Source organism: Amphiura filiformis, unplaced genomic scaffold (genome assembly GCF_039555335.1).
Source record: "Amphiura filiformis unplaced genomic scaffold, Afil_fr2py scaffold_55, whole genome shotgun sequence".
Lineage (NCBI taxonomy): Eukaryota > Metazoa > Echinodermata > Ophiuroidea > Amphilepidida > Amphiuridae > Amphiura > Amphiura filiformis.
The window spans coordinates 427,424-445,747 of NW_027305519.1; the positions used below are offsets into that span (position 1 = coordinate 427,424).

An 18,324-nucleotide genomic window follows, 5' to 3' on the forward strand; every position below is an offset into this window, starting at 1 on the left:
CGGAAAGTTTGTATTGGGTCCCATTTTCAAACGGCGATATATATCTCCACGATTTAAAAACATGTGACTTGAGGATCTACTTTGCTACATTTTGATAAATAGATTGGATGAGCTCTTTTATTTATATTTGCACAAGCTTGCTGAACAGTTTGTTTCGGAGGAAACAAAAAAGTTAACGGAAAAACGGCTCTTTGAAGTCAAGATTTTATAAAAATTTTAAAAGCTTGCAAATCGACTAATTTTTGTTACCTATTTCAAGTTTTAAAAGATAACAACTGTTATGAATCAAGAAGAAGTGAAGAAATAACCAAGAATTATGAACCAAAGCTACACCCACAAAGTTTGTTTTAACAATTGTTAACGGAAAATGAAGCCTCCGAAACGACAAATATCAAAGTCCGGTTATCAAAAATACAGGGCTGTTCACAATTAAATCTAATGTGGCAGTGTTTACTGAACATATGACTGTACTTTCAGGATAAGAAAAATTATCCATGAACTAACTGAAGAAAACACAGGGTTTTACAAAAATGTTACTGTTTTTATAGTTTTTCAAAATGGCAATATTAAGTACATTTAAGCCTGCTAAAACTGAACGCAGTAACTCCCAAAGCTGATTATGCTACCCAAGGTAGCTGCTAACTAGATGACTTATGTGGCCAAAAATCATGGAATTATGTGGCTTTATTAGAACACTACGGATTAAAATGTTAAAAATCCAAAGTTACACCCTTTACCGTGAAAATGACCATATGCCTAATTCTGTTAAAGTTGGTGCTGATTTGTATGTAATTGATGTCTAGAATTCCATTTATGAAAGTTGCATAAAAATTGGAGTTGTCGTTTTCTTCAAATGGCTGTTTTGCAAATATGGATGTGAGGGCGCTTTGCATAGAACACGCAAACGATCTTTCAAACGGAAATTTCAATGATGTATGTATGAAGACAATCATAGTTAGTACCTGCTCAAGAAATTTGAGCGGTTTTCATAGTACGGTTTGATTTTGGGAGCCATTTGAATATTTCATAGAATGCTCCCATTTAACTGTACAGGGGTCAATGCACTTTAAAACGTGTATGGCCATGCGTTTTAAACTGGGTATACCAATAGGGTGGAGCAGGGCTTTTGTGCGAGATTTTTTGTGCTAATTGTTATTATTTTTAAGTCAATGGTGTCAGCTACCTAGACAAATTACCTATCAATTTAAAGCTTTTGATGAGACCTTTGTATTGATACCATAACATTTTATGTAGCATTTACCATTCTCAAGTTATTTTGATTTTTGTGAAAAATTGACGGGGTGGAGCCGAGGATTGATATGGAGGATTGATATGTAAATTTAACTAAAAAATTTTTTAAAATGGGGGTATATTGATATATTTGCTTCTTTTAATTGGTTTTATGTTGTAAAGACTTAAGAACAATTATTTAGAAACTAAAAAAGGTAACTCTGACCTAAAATTTAGTGAATTTTTAGTGCAAATCACTTGATTACAGAAAATGCCTCAAATTGCACTGTTTGTGTGTAAATCCCTATTTGGAATGCCTCAAATGTGTGTTTCAAATATGTTCGCACACAGGGAAACCTGTAGCAGGTATCACAATAAAAGTATACATTTTTTTAAGCTCTTGAGCCAAGGAACTCAAATATGATGTTCTTTTCAGCATAGGGTATAATATGTAAAAAATATATCCCACTGAAGATCAAACATTTTTATGAAAAATGTTGCTATTCAACTTCCACTACCTCCCTAACCAATCTTCCTACTGGGAAACTAATATCATTTTTGGATTCCCTGTTTAATTTCCTGTCAGAAAATGTACACTTTTCTTGTACTTATGGGTTTAGTTAACAAACAATTATATTTGTATCAAAAAGCATGCATTTTCAAAGAGGAAAATAATTGGAAATTTTGAGTACCGAAAAATCTACCAACTCAAAACACATGGCCGTATGTTTCAATGGAAGGCTTCCTGAGAATACGAAAAATAGTTCCACGGTCAAACGAAAAGCAATATACTGCCCAAATTTCTTGAGGATATGCCACATGTGATTATCTTCAAACTGGCATCATTAAAATTTCTTGTGAAAAGAACATGTGCGTGTTTTATGCAAAGCGCCCTCACATCCAGATTTGGACGTTAAACAGCCATTTTAAGAAAACGACAACTCCAATTTTTATGCAACTTTCATAAATTGAATTCTAGACATCAATTACATACAAATCAGCACCAACTTTAACAGAATTATGCATAATGATTATTGTCAAAAATATTGATTTTCAGACCCCCCCACAGACCCCCCCTGTCCAAATACTTGTTTTGGCGGCACCAACTCATTTTTGGCCGATTTGGATGAAAATGGTGTCAAAATGCTCAGGAGATCATACTGCATCAAATAAGCCTGTTCCTTAAGAAATATGAAACATCACCCTTTTTAAAAGGCTGTTTAACCTACCCCTACTTGAATTATAAATAAATAGTCAAAATCATGGGCCCAGTCCCCCACTAAACCTGTCGTTTCCAGTCAATTACTCAATTCAACTGTATGGAACTTCACTACTTGTTTAAATGTGTTTTTCCTGAAAATAACATGTCCATGCAAAATCAGAGGTATATTTTTACATTAGGGCTTATATTTTATATTCTTTTATTTTCAAGAGATGTTTATAATTTGTGTTTGTCAATGGGTAATAAGGGCCTATTTCTTCCATAAAACTGCCAAAAGTGTTTATTTTAGGGGCCGTTCAATAATTATGTGTGCCAGTACATTGTACTTCTGTACGGTACCCTCAGTGGTGAATTCTCAAAATGGTCTACCAAAAATGTGGCAACACATTTTTAATATAGGGCATATTAAAATGGTGGCCAAATATCTGTGCCAAAGATTGCTTGCCTGAGTTGGCCTACCCCTTTTCTTGGCCTCCCAAAAATTGTTGCCCCACCCCCAATTATTCACCACCCCTCGGTACAAACAATTATTGTACCACCCCTTACATGTAGGCCATGTTAATTTATTCATAACCTCATTAATAAACGCGATGCGTGCGATCCAATCATATTTTATTATTTGCAAAACGCGAACGCAAATCGAGGTCATTAATATCTCACAATTGACCGCAAAATGCGTAATTGTTCCAATGTCGCACACAATTGACTTTCTGCGTGCGCGGTATTGTAAGCGTCCAACAAACTGGCTTGCGCTGGCTGCGATTTGGATTGCGCGCTACCATATTTGCACAGATTGTGATACGCACTTTTGTTATTGGTCGTTCTGTTTTAGCCTGATCCATTTTTGGCAAGGGAAGATGTAAAAATCATCTATTTTTATAAACTTTTGAGCAAAATTTTGTGTTATTTTTTAAGGTGAAGAGATTAAAGTGACGGTTATGAATGAGGTTAATAACTTTGCATCGGTAATATAGTCGGGCATTGTGAAAAATCTAAACATTTTGCTTTGGACCTCGGAATATCCAAAGGCAAAATGTTTAGATTTTTCACAATGCCCTCCAAATAACCGATGCGCAGTTATTAACCTCTAAATAGTTCATCTCAAAACCCTTCTCAAGTTCAAAATCAAATGAGGAATGCGTTTTTTAGAGGGTTTTTTTTTTACTTTAATTTTTTTAATCTTTGGGACAAGCTCATAAGAATAGACCACATTTTCATCTCTCAAGGTTTTGTCAAAATGAGGTATTTTACGATTTAGGCTATTTTGACGTCTTAGACAATTTTAGACACAAGATTTTGGTGGATTTTTGAAAAAAACTGAATAACGCACAAAAAGCGGGCGATTTTACTAATTAATGTGTGCGGGGGCTTTGAGACGGAACTATCATAGCTTAATTTCGATCATTGAATTGTAGCTAAACATCCATGTATGTATGTTTCAAATGTCAGATATTTTACCCCCAAATTATGTGTCTGAGGCTGTAAAAATGTAAATAATGGGCGAGGCACAGCCGAACCCATTATTTAACCATTTTTACTGCAAATAATGTGGCACACTTTGTATATATTCTATTGCTACAAAATAGTGCGATTTAAAGAGAAAATATCGCTTTATTGCACATACATGTATATTTGAAGTTATTTACCCCAAGGTGGAGCGTGTACGGCTGTACACTTAGTCAAAGCGTAAGTGACAGAGCGAGTATTGCAGGAATATTGAACACGTAATGCTTTGCGTAGAATGTGTAACGGCACTAATATGCTGCATCGCGCTTTGCTGTGCGCTGTTATGCGAGAAGAACATAAAGTTTGTTGCCGTGGCCACTTTATTGTTAATGGTCTTTCATGTGATACATTTCAACAAATCACAGTGCACCATTTTGAATAATGGGTCATGGAGGTAATAGAATTAAAATAAGCACTCGCAAGATAACGTAAGCTGTATAATGTGGGTAGTGAATCATTACCCTGCATTTGCAGCGCAGCCCGCAGCAGTAACAATCCACTTGATGGTGTAAGGATTAAACCTCGGTAATCAATGCACTGTGCTGCAAGTGTACGGTAACTCAAAACAAAATCAAAATTTTATTTAAAACACAAACCAACCCACTTACCAATGATAACGACTTGCGAATAGCAACACTCCTTGGTACAATTACACTTCCTCTTACACCCGCGTTTCTTACCGCTACCACCAGGCTGTGTCACACTGCCCCCTTCTGCCATGATGCAATGTCCCACAAAGTCTTCAATATCCACAACAACCAAAATGTGGATTTGCCTTTGGCAGCATGTTGATGATCACTCACAGATATCCCTGAGCTGCTATGTATCCTGGTGAACACCACATCCTCTATAGGTCACAGTACAGTGCAAGTCCGTCAGTCCAGTCCGGGTGACTTCTTTGCTTTCAGTTCTGAAAGTGGTGGACGGGTATTAACCAATAGAGCACCCAACGACACTTCCACTTGACACTTCCACTGTATTTCGTATCACAGCAACAGTCCTGATTGTGTGGATAAACCAGGTCACTTGGCAATTTCAGTTCTTATAAAACCCTCTCCACGCGGGTGTCGACTGCAGACGACAAGCTCCAAATTTTCTTTAAAAATTCAAAAATTTCACAATTGTACATTTTCATGACCATATTTGGAATCAGCATGAAAAATGCATGAAAATGAGTACAAACAAGCCATGTATTGGGTCAATGGTTCTTCAGAGAGCTCTTGATATTTTGAAGAAATATCTCAGAACTTTGGACTTTGCCGATGCCTATGGCTAGCAGACAGAGCATTAACCATGCTTCACCCAACTAGGCATACATCCACCTGTCTGGTACCACATGAGTCCTGGTAGACCGAGTCCTTGCATAATGTGTAAATACCAGGAGAGTGGTTTGTGTACATAGCTTCATAACAGGCATTCATTGGTATAGTCTATGCATTGATTTCTGGGACTGTGTAAATAGCACCAACTATGGATGGCAGTGTTTAAATTTGCTTCAAGCAAATTATGACCTGCAAGTGAAAAAAACCACAAAAATACATTACAAGTATGTTACCTACATACATGTACATACACATGTACAAGTAGAAAATTGTAAAACATGTTTTAAATGCTTCAAGCAAATGGCATGCATTGCAAGAGAAGAAAACACAAAAATACATAACAGTAGGCCTACAGTACATCATTTATACAGTACATGTACGACATGAAATTAGGGAATGTTTTTCTTTTTTGGAATTTCGCCTCTTTTTTTCCTGTATGAAAAAAAACCATGTAAAAAAATCAATTTTGTCACTCTATTCAGCAAAAAATGCATATTTTTTTTGGTGTATATTTTATCTAACAAATATATTTTGAAAAAATTAGAAAACCATCCCCAGACTTTAATAGTTTTCTAAACAATAAGTGCAAAAGGTTATATTATAAACCTTCTGCTTGCATATAATTTTTCCAAATCAATGTTTTAGTAAAAAACTGTCAAAATTATGTACAAAACATATTTTTAACTGGTAAGGATTTTACAATTTACTTTTCGAGGACTGTTAAATTTTTAAAATATCAACTTTTAATTATTTGCCATAAAATGAATTTCAAAAATACAAAAATTATTTGATATCACAAGGACATTCCTCGTATTCAAAATGCAATTCGATATGTCTGGTGTGCTCTCAGGTCCCACAAAAAAATATGTGAAAACATCGCAATCCGAGCCGGCGAGCCCTGAAGACTTAAAAGATTTTGAGACTTAAGAAGCTTTGTAAACCAGTAAAGTACATTGACATTTTGTAGGACATCTTGCTATTGCTAGACATCCTCCAATAGTCAGGCAAAATTCACTGCAATAGTAGGATTATCCTACAATAATCAGACATGATCCCTATTCCAGCCTACCTGCACTAAACCAAGCTATCTTGCTGAAACATTGCTTAAGGGGTTACTACATGTACACCCCTGGCAAATTTTGTGCCTATTTTTGCATTTTTCTCAAAAATTATAGCGCATTGGTGACAAGTAAGATATGTATAGGGGCAAGGACTACAACTACTGCACTGAAAATTCAGCAACTCAAGGCAAGTAGTTAAATGTATTTATTGATCAAATATTGCAGGGTTCGCAGGTTTTTGCCGCAGGTGGAAAAAACCATGGTTTTAACGCGGTTTTAACCACTTGGCAAAAACAGTTTTTGCCAGGCAAAAACTAAAAAAGTGATTTATAGTTCAGTTTTTTCATCTCAAAACAAATAATTAAGTTACAAAAATAAGTTCCCGAGTGTAACAAGGCCAGATTTTGTAATTATAAGCAATATATTAAGAAATTAAAGGCGTGCGTTTTCATTGCTCAAGTGCAGTTAACCGAAATGTGGCATGTATCAAATTCAAAACTTTTTTCATTTTAAGGGGGTACTACACCCCTCGATAAATTTGTGTCTATTTTTGCATTTTTCTCAAAAACTAATAACACAGTAGTAACAAAAGTTATGAATATTATAGGGGCAAGGAATCCAATTACTACACTGGAATTTCAGTGACCTAAGACAAGCGGTTCGTTATTTATGATAAGAAATAAGGTACCGCTAAGATGTACCTCATTTCTTATCATATATATTGAACCGCTTGTCTTGAGTCACTGAAATTTCAGTGTAGTAATTGGATTCCTTGCCCCAATAATTTACATAACTTTCGTTACCAGTGTGTTATTGTTTTTTGAGAAAAATGCAAAAATAGTCACAAATTTACCACAGGGGTGTAGTACCCCCTTAAGGACTTAATGAGGCAAAAAATATGTTGAATGATTCGTTAAAAGTCGTGTGTTACTGTTTATGAGCTTTCTGTGTCACTTTTTAATATTTGAGCGACTATAATGTGAGTTTTTGCCAGTTTTTGCCATTTTTGCCGGTTTAAACCAGGCAAAAACTGGCAAAAACAGTTTTTGCCATATACTTTGCCGGCAAAAACCGAACCCTGAAATATTGGTTTTCCCTCATTTTTGACTGTAATTCCACAACTGTTGTCTTTGCGGAAATAAAATTTCCAGTGTAGTAGTTGTAGTCCTTGCCCCTATAATATACCTTACTTGTCACCAATGCGCTATAATTTTTGAGAAAAATGCAAAAATATGCACAAAATTGAGCAGGGGTGTAGTACCCCCTTAATTATTTCTCCATGTAGTTTTAAAGGCCTAAAAAAAAATTTGTTTGATTGGCGTAACATTAAAAAAAAATAGGGTATGTTGGTTGGCACATTTTTTTTTACACACATATTTTAAGCTGTGAATTGCATATATGATAAAGGCTTTGGAAATTTTTTTTTTATTTTTTTATTTTTTTGCAAAAAATAAGAAACAGTTTTTTTAGGGTCGCTTGGGTTACGCCAATCAAACACATTTTTTTTTAGGCTTTAGACCTAGCTTGCAAGTAAATCCTAGCTTGGAAAAGTAGAAAAAACAAGATTCTTTGAACTTAAATACTTAAGTCACATCAAGTCAGTACTTTAAAATTGGAAGGTAAAATTAATAGAGCTGACAAGCCAAAATCTCAAATCTGTTTAATGTTTTTGTTAGCTGGTTTATAGATGTTGTCAAATGCTTTTAAAAACTGGTTAGTTACTGGTATCATGGTTATCAGAAATATTAGAATTTGACTTTTATTACCAGTTAGGACTAACTAAAGGATTAGGATTTAGCTATGTTTCATTTGGCAAAACAGGATAATATTTTTTTAATCCTAAACTACAATTTCGCGGTTCTCGACCTGCGAGGTTCTCAACGCAAAGCGTCGACCGCAATGCATCCACCTCATCATTGCCTCACTAAGGTGGCCGTTCCCACAAAATTTCATGAACCTGCAGCAGTCTATGGCGATTTGACCCCAGATTACCCCCAAATGAAAATGACCTTGACATTTTTGCCTTGTTTCAGTGGTCGACTGGTCGTCCCCACAAAATTTCATGAACCTGCGAGAATCTATAGCGATTTGACCTCGGATAACCTTAGATGACACCAAAATGACCTTGGCATTAATTTTTTTCTTCCTTAAGTAGTCGTTCCCACCAAATTTCATGAACCTGCAACAATATATGGCAATTTGACCTCGGATGACCCCAAATGACCTTACAATGTCCTTGCGATTATGCAAATTTTGCACTGAAAAGCAAATCAGATCATCGAACCTCTGCAGCTGGCTGTGCTACTCTCGTGCTATTTTGACGCTCCAAGTCGATGTATTTCCAGAGAAATCATGCAAAAACAGCGGCTTTAGAAGCTACCACTTTTTAAATACCAGTAAGTACTTCGGATTTCTGGGCAGGGAATTATGAATGAACGAATTATCAGTCTCCTCAACAGCTACCGGTAATTTGGTTTCGCGTCATTCACATTCTGTGAAAAGAGCGAACCACATAAACTGCTGAGGAGACTCAAGCTTTACGGCGGTAGTATATGTACTCATAGCTTAACAAAATTCCAACATGGATGAAGCTGGCTGCGTGGTGCAACGGATAAGCGCGCTCCCGGTTCAAACCCCAATAGCAGAAGGTTTCTTTTACCTCTCCCATTTTTAACCCAAACTTTTTTGAAATGTACATATTGCAGGGGAAATATATTTTGTTTCCTTTTTTTCTGAAACGATATGAAAAAGAGAAAAAACAAGAAATTTCCATTCAATACGGGCATTTGCAGCATTGTCGTCAGGTCAGGTCTGTTTTGTTTTCGATATTGGCTATTGCCATAATTTATACACAAAAATCTTTCATGAACGATATAAAGACGAACATGAAAAAACTGGTTGTGGTGAGTGGTAGGCCTATTATACATGTAGTATATGATTATAATATATGAAAACTAATGTCACATCTTAGTATCGGAACGTGTACTAGTGGAGCTTGGTTGTCAGTACAACCATGCATGCAGGGTTCGATTTATCTGGTGTCATGGATGAAAATGCTCCCCATTTTGGACAACACAAATTTCAGCTTGTATAGCAATTTTTGACAATGTAAACATATGCTAATATAATAATAGTGGTGGGTTTAAAGAATCCTGATTCCTGATGCTTCAAATTTCTTAGGGAACAGGCTTATTTGATGTAGTATGATCTCCTGAGCATTTTGACACCATTTTCATCCAAATCGGCAAGAAAATGAGTTGGTGCCGGCCAAAACTGGTATTTGGACAGGGGGGGTTTGTGGGGGCGTCTGAAAATCAATATTTTTGACAATAATCATTATTATATGCCTAATTCTGTTAAAGTTGATGCTGATTTGTATATATACATGTAATTGATGTCTAGAATTCCATTTATGAAAGTTGCATCAAAATTGGAGTTGTCGTTTTCTTAAAATGGCTGTTTTACGTCCAAATATGGATGTGAGGGCGCTTTGCATAAAACATGCAAACGATCTTCAAATGGAAATTTAAATGATGTATGAAGATCATCATAGTTAGTACCTGCTCAAGAAATTTGAGCGGTTTACATAGTACGGTTTGATTTTGGCAGCCATTTGAATATTTCATAGAATGTTCCCATTTTAACGGTACAGGGGTCAATGCACTTTAAAACGTGTACGTTTCAATGGAAGGCTTCCTGAGAATACAAAACATGGTACCACGGTCAAACGAAAAGAAATACAATGCCCAAATTTCTTGAGGATATGCCACATGTGATTATCTTCAAACTGGCATCATTAAAATTTCTTCAATTTTCTTGTGAAAAGAACGTGTGCATGTTTTATGCAAAGCGCCCTCACATCCATATTTGGACGTAAAACAGCCATTTTAAGAAAACGACAACTCCAATTTTTATGCAACTTTCATAAATGGAATTCTAGACATGAAATTACATACAAATCAGCACCAACTTTAACAGAATTAGGCATATAATAATGATTATTGTTGAAAATATTGATTTTCAGACCCCCCACAGACCCCCCTGTCCAAATACTTGTTTTGGCCGGCACCAACTCATTTTTGGCCGATTTGGATGAAAATGGTGTCAAAATGCTCAGGAGATCATACTTTTTACTGCATCAAATAAGCCTGTTCCCTAAGAAATATGAAACATCACCAAGGCTGTTTAATAAGAACATCACCTAAATATGGTTTTCGCTAAAACAAGTATTTGGACAGGGGGTCTGTGGGGGGGGGGGGGGTCTGAAAATCAATATTTTTGACAATAATCATTAATAAGCCTAATTCTGTTAAAGTTGATGCTGATTTGTATGTAATTGATGTCTAGAATTCAATTTATGAAAGTTGCATCAAAATTGGAGTTGTCGTTTTCTTAAAATGGCTGTTTTACGTCCAAATATGGATGTGAGGGCGCTTTGCATAAAACATGCAAACGATCTTTCAAATGGAAATTTAAATGATGTATGTACAGGTATGAAGATCATCATCTAGTTAGTACCTGCTCAAGAAATTTGAGCGGTTTACATAGTACGGTTTGATTTTGGCAGCCATTTGAATTAGAATGTTCCCATTAAAACTGTACAGGGGTCAATGCACTTTAAAACGTGTACGTTTCAATGGAAGGCTTCCTGAGAATACGAAAAATGGTACCACGGTCAAACGAAAAGAAATGCAATGCCCAAATTTCTTGAGGATATGCCACATGTGATTATCTTCAAACTGGCATCATTAAAATTTCTTCAATTTTCTTGTGAAAAGAACGTGTGCGTGTTTTATGCAAAGCGCCCTCACATCCATATTTGGACGTAAAACAGCCATTTTAAGAAAACAACAACTCCAATTTTTTTGCAACTTTCATAAATGGAATTCTAGACATCAATTACATACAAATCAGCACCAACTTTAACAGAATTAGGCATATATGATTATTGTTGAAAATATTGATTTTCAGACACCCCCGTCCAAATACTTGTTTTGGCCGGCACCAACTCATTTTTTGGCCGATTTGGATGAAAATGGTGTCAAAATGCTCAGGAGATCATACTGCATCAAATAAGCCTGTTCCTTAAGAAATATGAAACATCACCCTTTTTAAAAGGCTGTTTAATAAGAACATCACCTAAATAAGGTTTTCGCTAAAAATTGCTACATAAATTTTTCAAAGTAATCGAACCCTGCACGCACGCATACGGCACATGACGAACAGGAATTACGGCACATGTTGTTGTTGCTTGCCTGCCCAGAATGCAATTCACGCATACCAAGGTATTGGATTGCAAATTTTGCTAATTTATTCATATGATATTACGCTGAAAATGCTCTCGTTTTTTCACAAAGCAGCAATCCCAGCATATGTAAAGGGGACGATATTTGATTATTATGTAATTTTAAAAAGACAATCCATATCCAAAACCATTACTTAGGGTTACCTAGTCCGAATAATCAGACCCAGAACAAAACATTAATTTCTGACGTGATCATGTTCTGGGTCTGAACAGTTTCCATTCGAAATCTTGATGGCAAAGTGGACAAAAGAAGCACATGGTCCTACTTCACAGTTTTTTAATCCCCTATTCCTGTTGCGTGAATCACTCTATTGTGGACCATCCTTTTGATACTCGAGTACTTGGACAAGCGGAGCAGCCTGCCTTTTGTCTACCTCTCTGTTTGTAAACAAACAAGTGACAAGGAGGTCGAAATTGTCCTTCTCGGCGAATACCAAAGCCCGGTACGAAAGTCAGCGTAATAGTAGGGCACTAGTCTAAGGGTTACCCCCCTTTAACATACATGTAGGCCTATTTGTTTGTGATATTTCAAGCGTTTTAAAATTTCAAAATATAAATCCCATTCAATTACACGGTTGACGATGGAAATTTACTGAATTTAGAGAATGAACGGCTCATACCACCTGATATTTTGCAACAAAAACCTACTAAAATTTGGAGACCACCAATTTGCCAAACATGATTGCCACCCCTCCATACCAAATTGCATTTAAATACGCCTTACTAGTTCCGAGAAATTGCACTCGCAAGCTCGGACGGACAACCAGGCAGGAAACATAACATAATCATGATAATCATAAACTAGGTATGCTAGGCCGGGATGCTAGGTGAATTCAAATTTGCCATTAAACTGCATCATTTTACATCAAATTAAAGCCCTTGAGTAAAGAAAGCCAAAACTGAAAACATTTTTGTCATAGCACTTTCCGTAACAAAGTTACATCTTGTCAAAGATTGACTTTCATCAAAAAGATTCTGCTAGCAAAATTCCCCAAAACGGCATTTAGGGGTGTTTCTAGATCTTAGTCTCATGGCGATAGCAGCTTTTTTTAATGGAACTGCTATCAAAATCCCTCTAAAATTCCATGTGCGACAGCCTACAGGGCTGTCAACTCTCACGCATTGGCTGTGAGTCTCACGCATTGGGTCACTTTCTCACGGTCTCACGCCAAGGTAGTATAATCTCACGCCTAGGTAGTAAATCTCACGCAAAAAGCTGGAAAATTAGTAAAATCTCCCACACATCCATAATTTGTTGTTCCTACCCCCCCCGCTTTTCACATTGCGGCAAATCCCGGTACGCCTCTGTCTCACGCCAAGCAATTCCAAAAAGTTGACAGCCCTGATGTGCGACTTGATTATCACCATAAAAAATCATATATTTGGGTCAAGTACGTGAAGTATAGAAAACATATTTGGGTCAGTCCATATCAAATCAACCAGGGGTCCCCAGCAGTGTTCGATTTACCACCTGCATACCTGCACCAGTGCATGTAACATTCCCTCTGTGCATGCAGTTTTTCACTACCTGCCTGCACGCGTGCATGTACGATTTTAGCGCTAGCGATATGACAAGGCAATATACAAAAGTAAACAAGCAGTCAGTCCGATTTGGAAAAACCCAATCTATTTTTAGCGCAATATCCTGACTTCATTAGAAGGGCTGGCGCAAATCGCACAATTGACAATTCCTGATACCCCTATCACGTGAGAACTGTCACTTTTTTTCATTGACTTCCCTAGTCTCCTACACAGCCAGTTTGCATCGGTCTGATACTTGTCGATCCTAACGAACATTCGAGATAGCCACATACAGTCTGGTCCGAGACTATGACTTCCCTTAGAGGGCTAGCGTAATGTGACGTCATCCACCAATTCCCGATACCCTCGCACATGTAGAAGCTGTCATTTTCATTTCATTGAAAAAAAAAGAACCGAATTTAAACCGTGGGAAATATTTGTTTACGTCACGGAAAATAATCATAATAATGTCCAGCAAAAAGGAAATAGCTCAAAAACACTTGCATCATTCTGGAAATCATGCACCTTGTCGGCGACTAATTCTAGAACAGATGAAGCCACAGCATCCAGTGTTTTGGCTAAGAAATCTGCGAGTGATCGGCATAAAAATGACAATGACAGTGCTCAGTGGAGCCGGGAATATTATTACAAGCTTAACTGACAATGATCGTGATTCAATGTGATTTTATGTTTGCTTTAATTTTGGTGCATGCACACTTTTTGCTGTGCATGTAGAAATTTTGGGCTACATGCACCAGTGCAGGTAGGAAAAAATTTGTAAATCGGACACTGGTCCCCAGGTGACCCTCTCAGATTTTGATGAAATTCCATCAGAATAATCTTTTGTGGCCACAGTGAAGCCATACAAAAAATTGGCCTCATAGGCCATGTCGTTTTTGAGAAATGGCCCTTTGAAGTTTGGCCCGGACCCCCCCTTTTTGGCACGCGCGAGTGTCATTGGTGATTTTTACCAACTTGGGTAGCTCATAACTTCTTGTTCTGAACAGATACAAAGCTGCAATCTTCAATTCTAGCTAACCTTATGTCATATTTTCAGAATCTGGCTCTAAATTTCAGATATCTGCTTTCCTTTTTAAGTTGTGGGCATGCACCCAAAGTTGGTCATTTATTCAACCGCAAGTGTGATTTTGTCATTTTGGGGGTCCCCTGGTGCCAAAAATATGTGGTCATATGACTCAAATGTCATAGATACATTGTCTATGGGTACATATCTGAGCTCTCAAGCAAGTTTGAGCAAATCAAACCATTAATGGAGGAATGGGCAGCATCCAAAGTTGGGTTCGGGTGAAAATTTGCCGGAGACCCCCCTCTTTCTGACCAATGGTTGACCTTGTTGACAGTTGAAACATGAATTGAAATTTACAGTCATGAAACATACTTATGAGACCTACCCAGAAACAAAAATTCAGCTTTGGTACTCAACTCCATCATAGTTAGATGGTTCTTGAAAATAGGGAGAAAAAACTGTTATTTCTTGTCTAAGGGTGTTGAATTCGGCAGCCATGGTAACAAAATATGCCAAATTTTACTAAGTATATACATGTGCATATTTTTGGGTCGTACATTACAGACCACTCTAGATGTGTTTATTAGCCTCTAAAACACACCCAGAACATATTTCATATGATACTTGAGGTAACTTGTGAAAAAACTATGTCAAATTTTGTGGATTTTGTTGTCATGGTTGCTGAATTCAACACCCTTAGACAAGAAATAGCAGGTTTTCCACCCTATTTTCAAGCTGCCATCTAACTATGATGGAGTTGAGTACCAAAGCTGAATTTTTGTTTCTGGGTAGGTCTCATTCAGTATGTTTCATGGCAGTAAATTTCAATTCATGTTTCAACTGTCAACAAGGTCAACCATTGGTCAGAAAGAGGGGGGGTCTCCAGCAAATTTTCACCCGAACCCAACTTCGGATGCCGCCCATTCCTCCATTAATGGATTGATTTGCTCAAACTTGCTTGTGGGCTCAGATATGTACCCATAGACAATGTATCTATGACATTTGAGTCATATTACCACATATTTTTGGCACCAGGGGACCCCCAAAATGACAAAATCACACTTGCGGTTGAATAAATGACCCACTTTGGGGGCTCATAGCTGAAAAAGGAAAGCAGATATCTGAAATTTAGAGCCAGATTCTGAAAATATGACACAAGGTTTAGAATCCAAGATTGCAGCTTTATATCTGTTTAGAACAAGAAGTTATGAGCCACCAAAGTTGGTAAAAATCACCAATGACACTAGCGAGTGCCAAAAAGGGGGGTCCAGGCTTGTTCGAGCATATACCTTAATGCAAATCTTTGATTTGCGTTAGAGGTGGCTGCTATGAAATCCTTGTGCATAGTCCGATGCATAAAATTGTACCGAGACGTAAACATGCTTCATAGTTCACAAAACACTTCATAAGCGTGTCACTATAAGCTTTATTCTATTGCATGTATTGAGCCGTACCTTTTTACATTTTCGATACTTACGATCCTAAAAATTGGAAGCAAATATAAGCTGATTTTTGCTGACTGCACAGCCGAAGAAAAGATGGTAGAAATTTAGCCTCAACATGTGGGAGCATTTGACGAGGTAAATGTTCATGAATAATGACTGGGAGGTCATAGGCTAACAGCTTCTATAGATGAGAGTATCTTATCACGTGAGCTTACTTAATGACGTGACCTGACCTTAGACTGGTGCCCTCAGTCAGGCGGCGAATGACATGCATGGTAGAAAGAGACGGCAAAACTGCTCAGCCGTACGTGCACATGATGGCACTTTCCACACAAGTGGAATGAATTTCGCAGCTGCCGTGATCACTGGTACAGCGCCATTAAATTGGCACACTGAGTGATCGGAGCCTAACCAACACGGCGAATTACGCCAGAGCGACTCTCACCCAGTAAAATCAAATTTTATATTATTTAATTAATTTGAAGGTTAGTTTTGTGGGGTTCATTATCGAACCCCAACGGTTTTAGCTTGTATTAATATTATTTATTAACATAGGCCTATTTGTTTGTGATATTTTAAGCGTTTTTAAATTTCAAAATAATCCCATTCAATTACACGGCTGACAAAGGATATTTACTGAATTTAGAGAATGCACGGCGTTCACCACCTGCATCTCTCTGACCTTACTTCGTGACAAAATGGTGAAGCAAGCCGATCACCGGAAAATATTGGAGCAATTTCTCTAGAAATAGTGATGAAATATCTACCTAAATGCACCTGGAATGACACATAGAACTGAGAATTACGTCAGCAACACGCATAGTAACCAATTGGTAGGTAAAGCTATGTACAAGGAGGTATTTAGGGGGTATTTCAGAATTGCCTATTGTTATTACAATGACATTACGTAACGGTAAGCTTACGTAATTTGTTTACCGACCGATATTCTGGGCGAAGGGACACTAGCCACGAATGCGAGGGCATCCGTGAGCAAATTCGTGGCTAGTGTTTCTCGAGCAAGTCCAGGCCAAACTTCAAAGGGCCATTTCTCGAAAACGACATGGCCTATGAAGCCAAATTTTTGTATGGGTTCATTATGGCCACAAAAGATTATTCTGATGGAATTTCATCAAAATCTGAGAGGGTCACCTGGGAACTTTTCAGAATATTGGTTGATGTGACATGGACTGACCCATTTATGCAGGTTTCCTTCACCGACCTATTCTTGAAAAAAATTCAAATTTCTATGTAAATATGCATTGTATTTGGCCCCGGTCTCGGCGAATTTCGCTGACTAGCAATGTGTTAACTAAGGTTTGCCTGGGATACATAAATTTTTTTTAAAACAATACCTCCGGTGGCGGTGCCAGTGGTATGCCCACATTGCCGACATAGAGGGCTCCTTCAACACCCAACTTGTGACCACAGAAATGGCTTAACTGTGTAATCCCCATAGGAAAGTACAAAAATTTGAAATTTGGACACCAGAAACTTTACGTAGAAAGTCAAAAACTATGAACTGGTATACCTTGATACAAAAGTTATCATACACCTATAGTAGGATTTTTTCAAATAAAATCGCTTTTGTGTAAAATGGATCGCCGTGCTGAAAAATGCTGCATTACTTGCTTTTTTGTACAGTAATTCATTTAAAAGGTACAGTCGATGATGGTCACAGAATTTTGAAAAAGACATTTGCCCATAACTTTGCTAATTTTTGTCCTACAGACATGGTTGACCCTCATTTTTAAGTTAAATAATCACCTTTCCAAATAAAACAATTTCCATGTGAAATATCCTGCTTGAAAATTTGATGATCATACCTAACTGCCAGTGGAGACATAAAAATTAGTTCTGTATTTTTCTGGAATAGGGAGTAGGTACCGGGTACGACGATGGTTAGTCCTGCCAGCAAGACTTCAGTCTTTATCATAATGACATCTACGGACCTGAGTTGTATGCCGAGTTACAGTTACTGGAACTAGTACGATGCGCGATGGTAAGCTTAAAACACATGAACATGATGAACACATGTCACATGAACATAAGCTCTCAGTTTTTCACTGCACTGCCGGCTGCCACTGGCACTCTCAAGACAAGTCTGATCATGGCTAGTCAGGCTCTAGTCCGAGGTGCTCTGACGATAACACTCCGATCGCCAGGCAATCTACGTTATTAAGGCCAGTGGGACAACGAAAACGCTACGTGAACGAGCTAGTCAGGCTCCTCAACTCAGAATCAGATACATCATACAGTTGCTTACAAAATTCTTGTTTTCTATCTAAAATATAAATTCAAGAATGTTATTTACCCTCATTCTCATGTTGATTTTACCGATCCACTTCCAGCTCCCATTCTGCATGTTCATCCACCATTCATTCAGCCGGCTTGTGCAATCAACATGACATATCCGTGTACGCTTATTACTCAGTTTACACGCAGGCATCGAGCGGTAAGCGACTCACTTTTGACAAATACCGTTGAGCGCTTTTCCCGACTCTACAGAAAGCACTGTATCTCATTGGAAAGAAAAAAGCAAGGTACACCAACTTGATGTGGGGAAACAATTAAAATGCAGACTAGACAGTATGCAGGGGGACAAAAAACAGCAAATGTAGGCAGAAGAAGTGCTCTCAAAGTTCGATAGCCAAATTTTACTGAGTTTCAAGGCCCACTTATTTCAAG

The 18,324-nt window shown here is 37.5% G+C and overlaps 1 protein-coding gene across 1 annotated transcript in view; it reads right to left on the bottom strand.

Moving 5' to 3' along the window:
- The window catches only part of LOC140144443 (oxidative stress-induced growth inhibitor 1-like), a 45,697-nt gene extending 27,614 nt beyond the window's left edge, over positions 1–18,083 (bottom strand). The window contains 2 exon segments of the mRNA XM_072166254.1: positions 4,567–5,469; positions 17,951–18,083. Coding sequence (XP_072022355.1) covers positions 4,567–4,678 — 112 coding nt within the window. The 5' untranslated portion in view covers positions 4,679–5,469; positions 17,951–18,083.
- Positions 18,084–18,324: the final 241 nt, after the last annotated feature.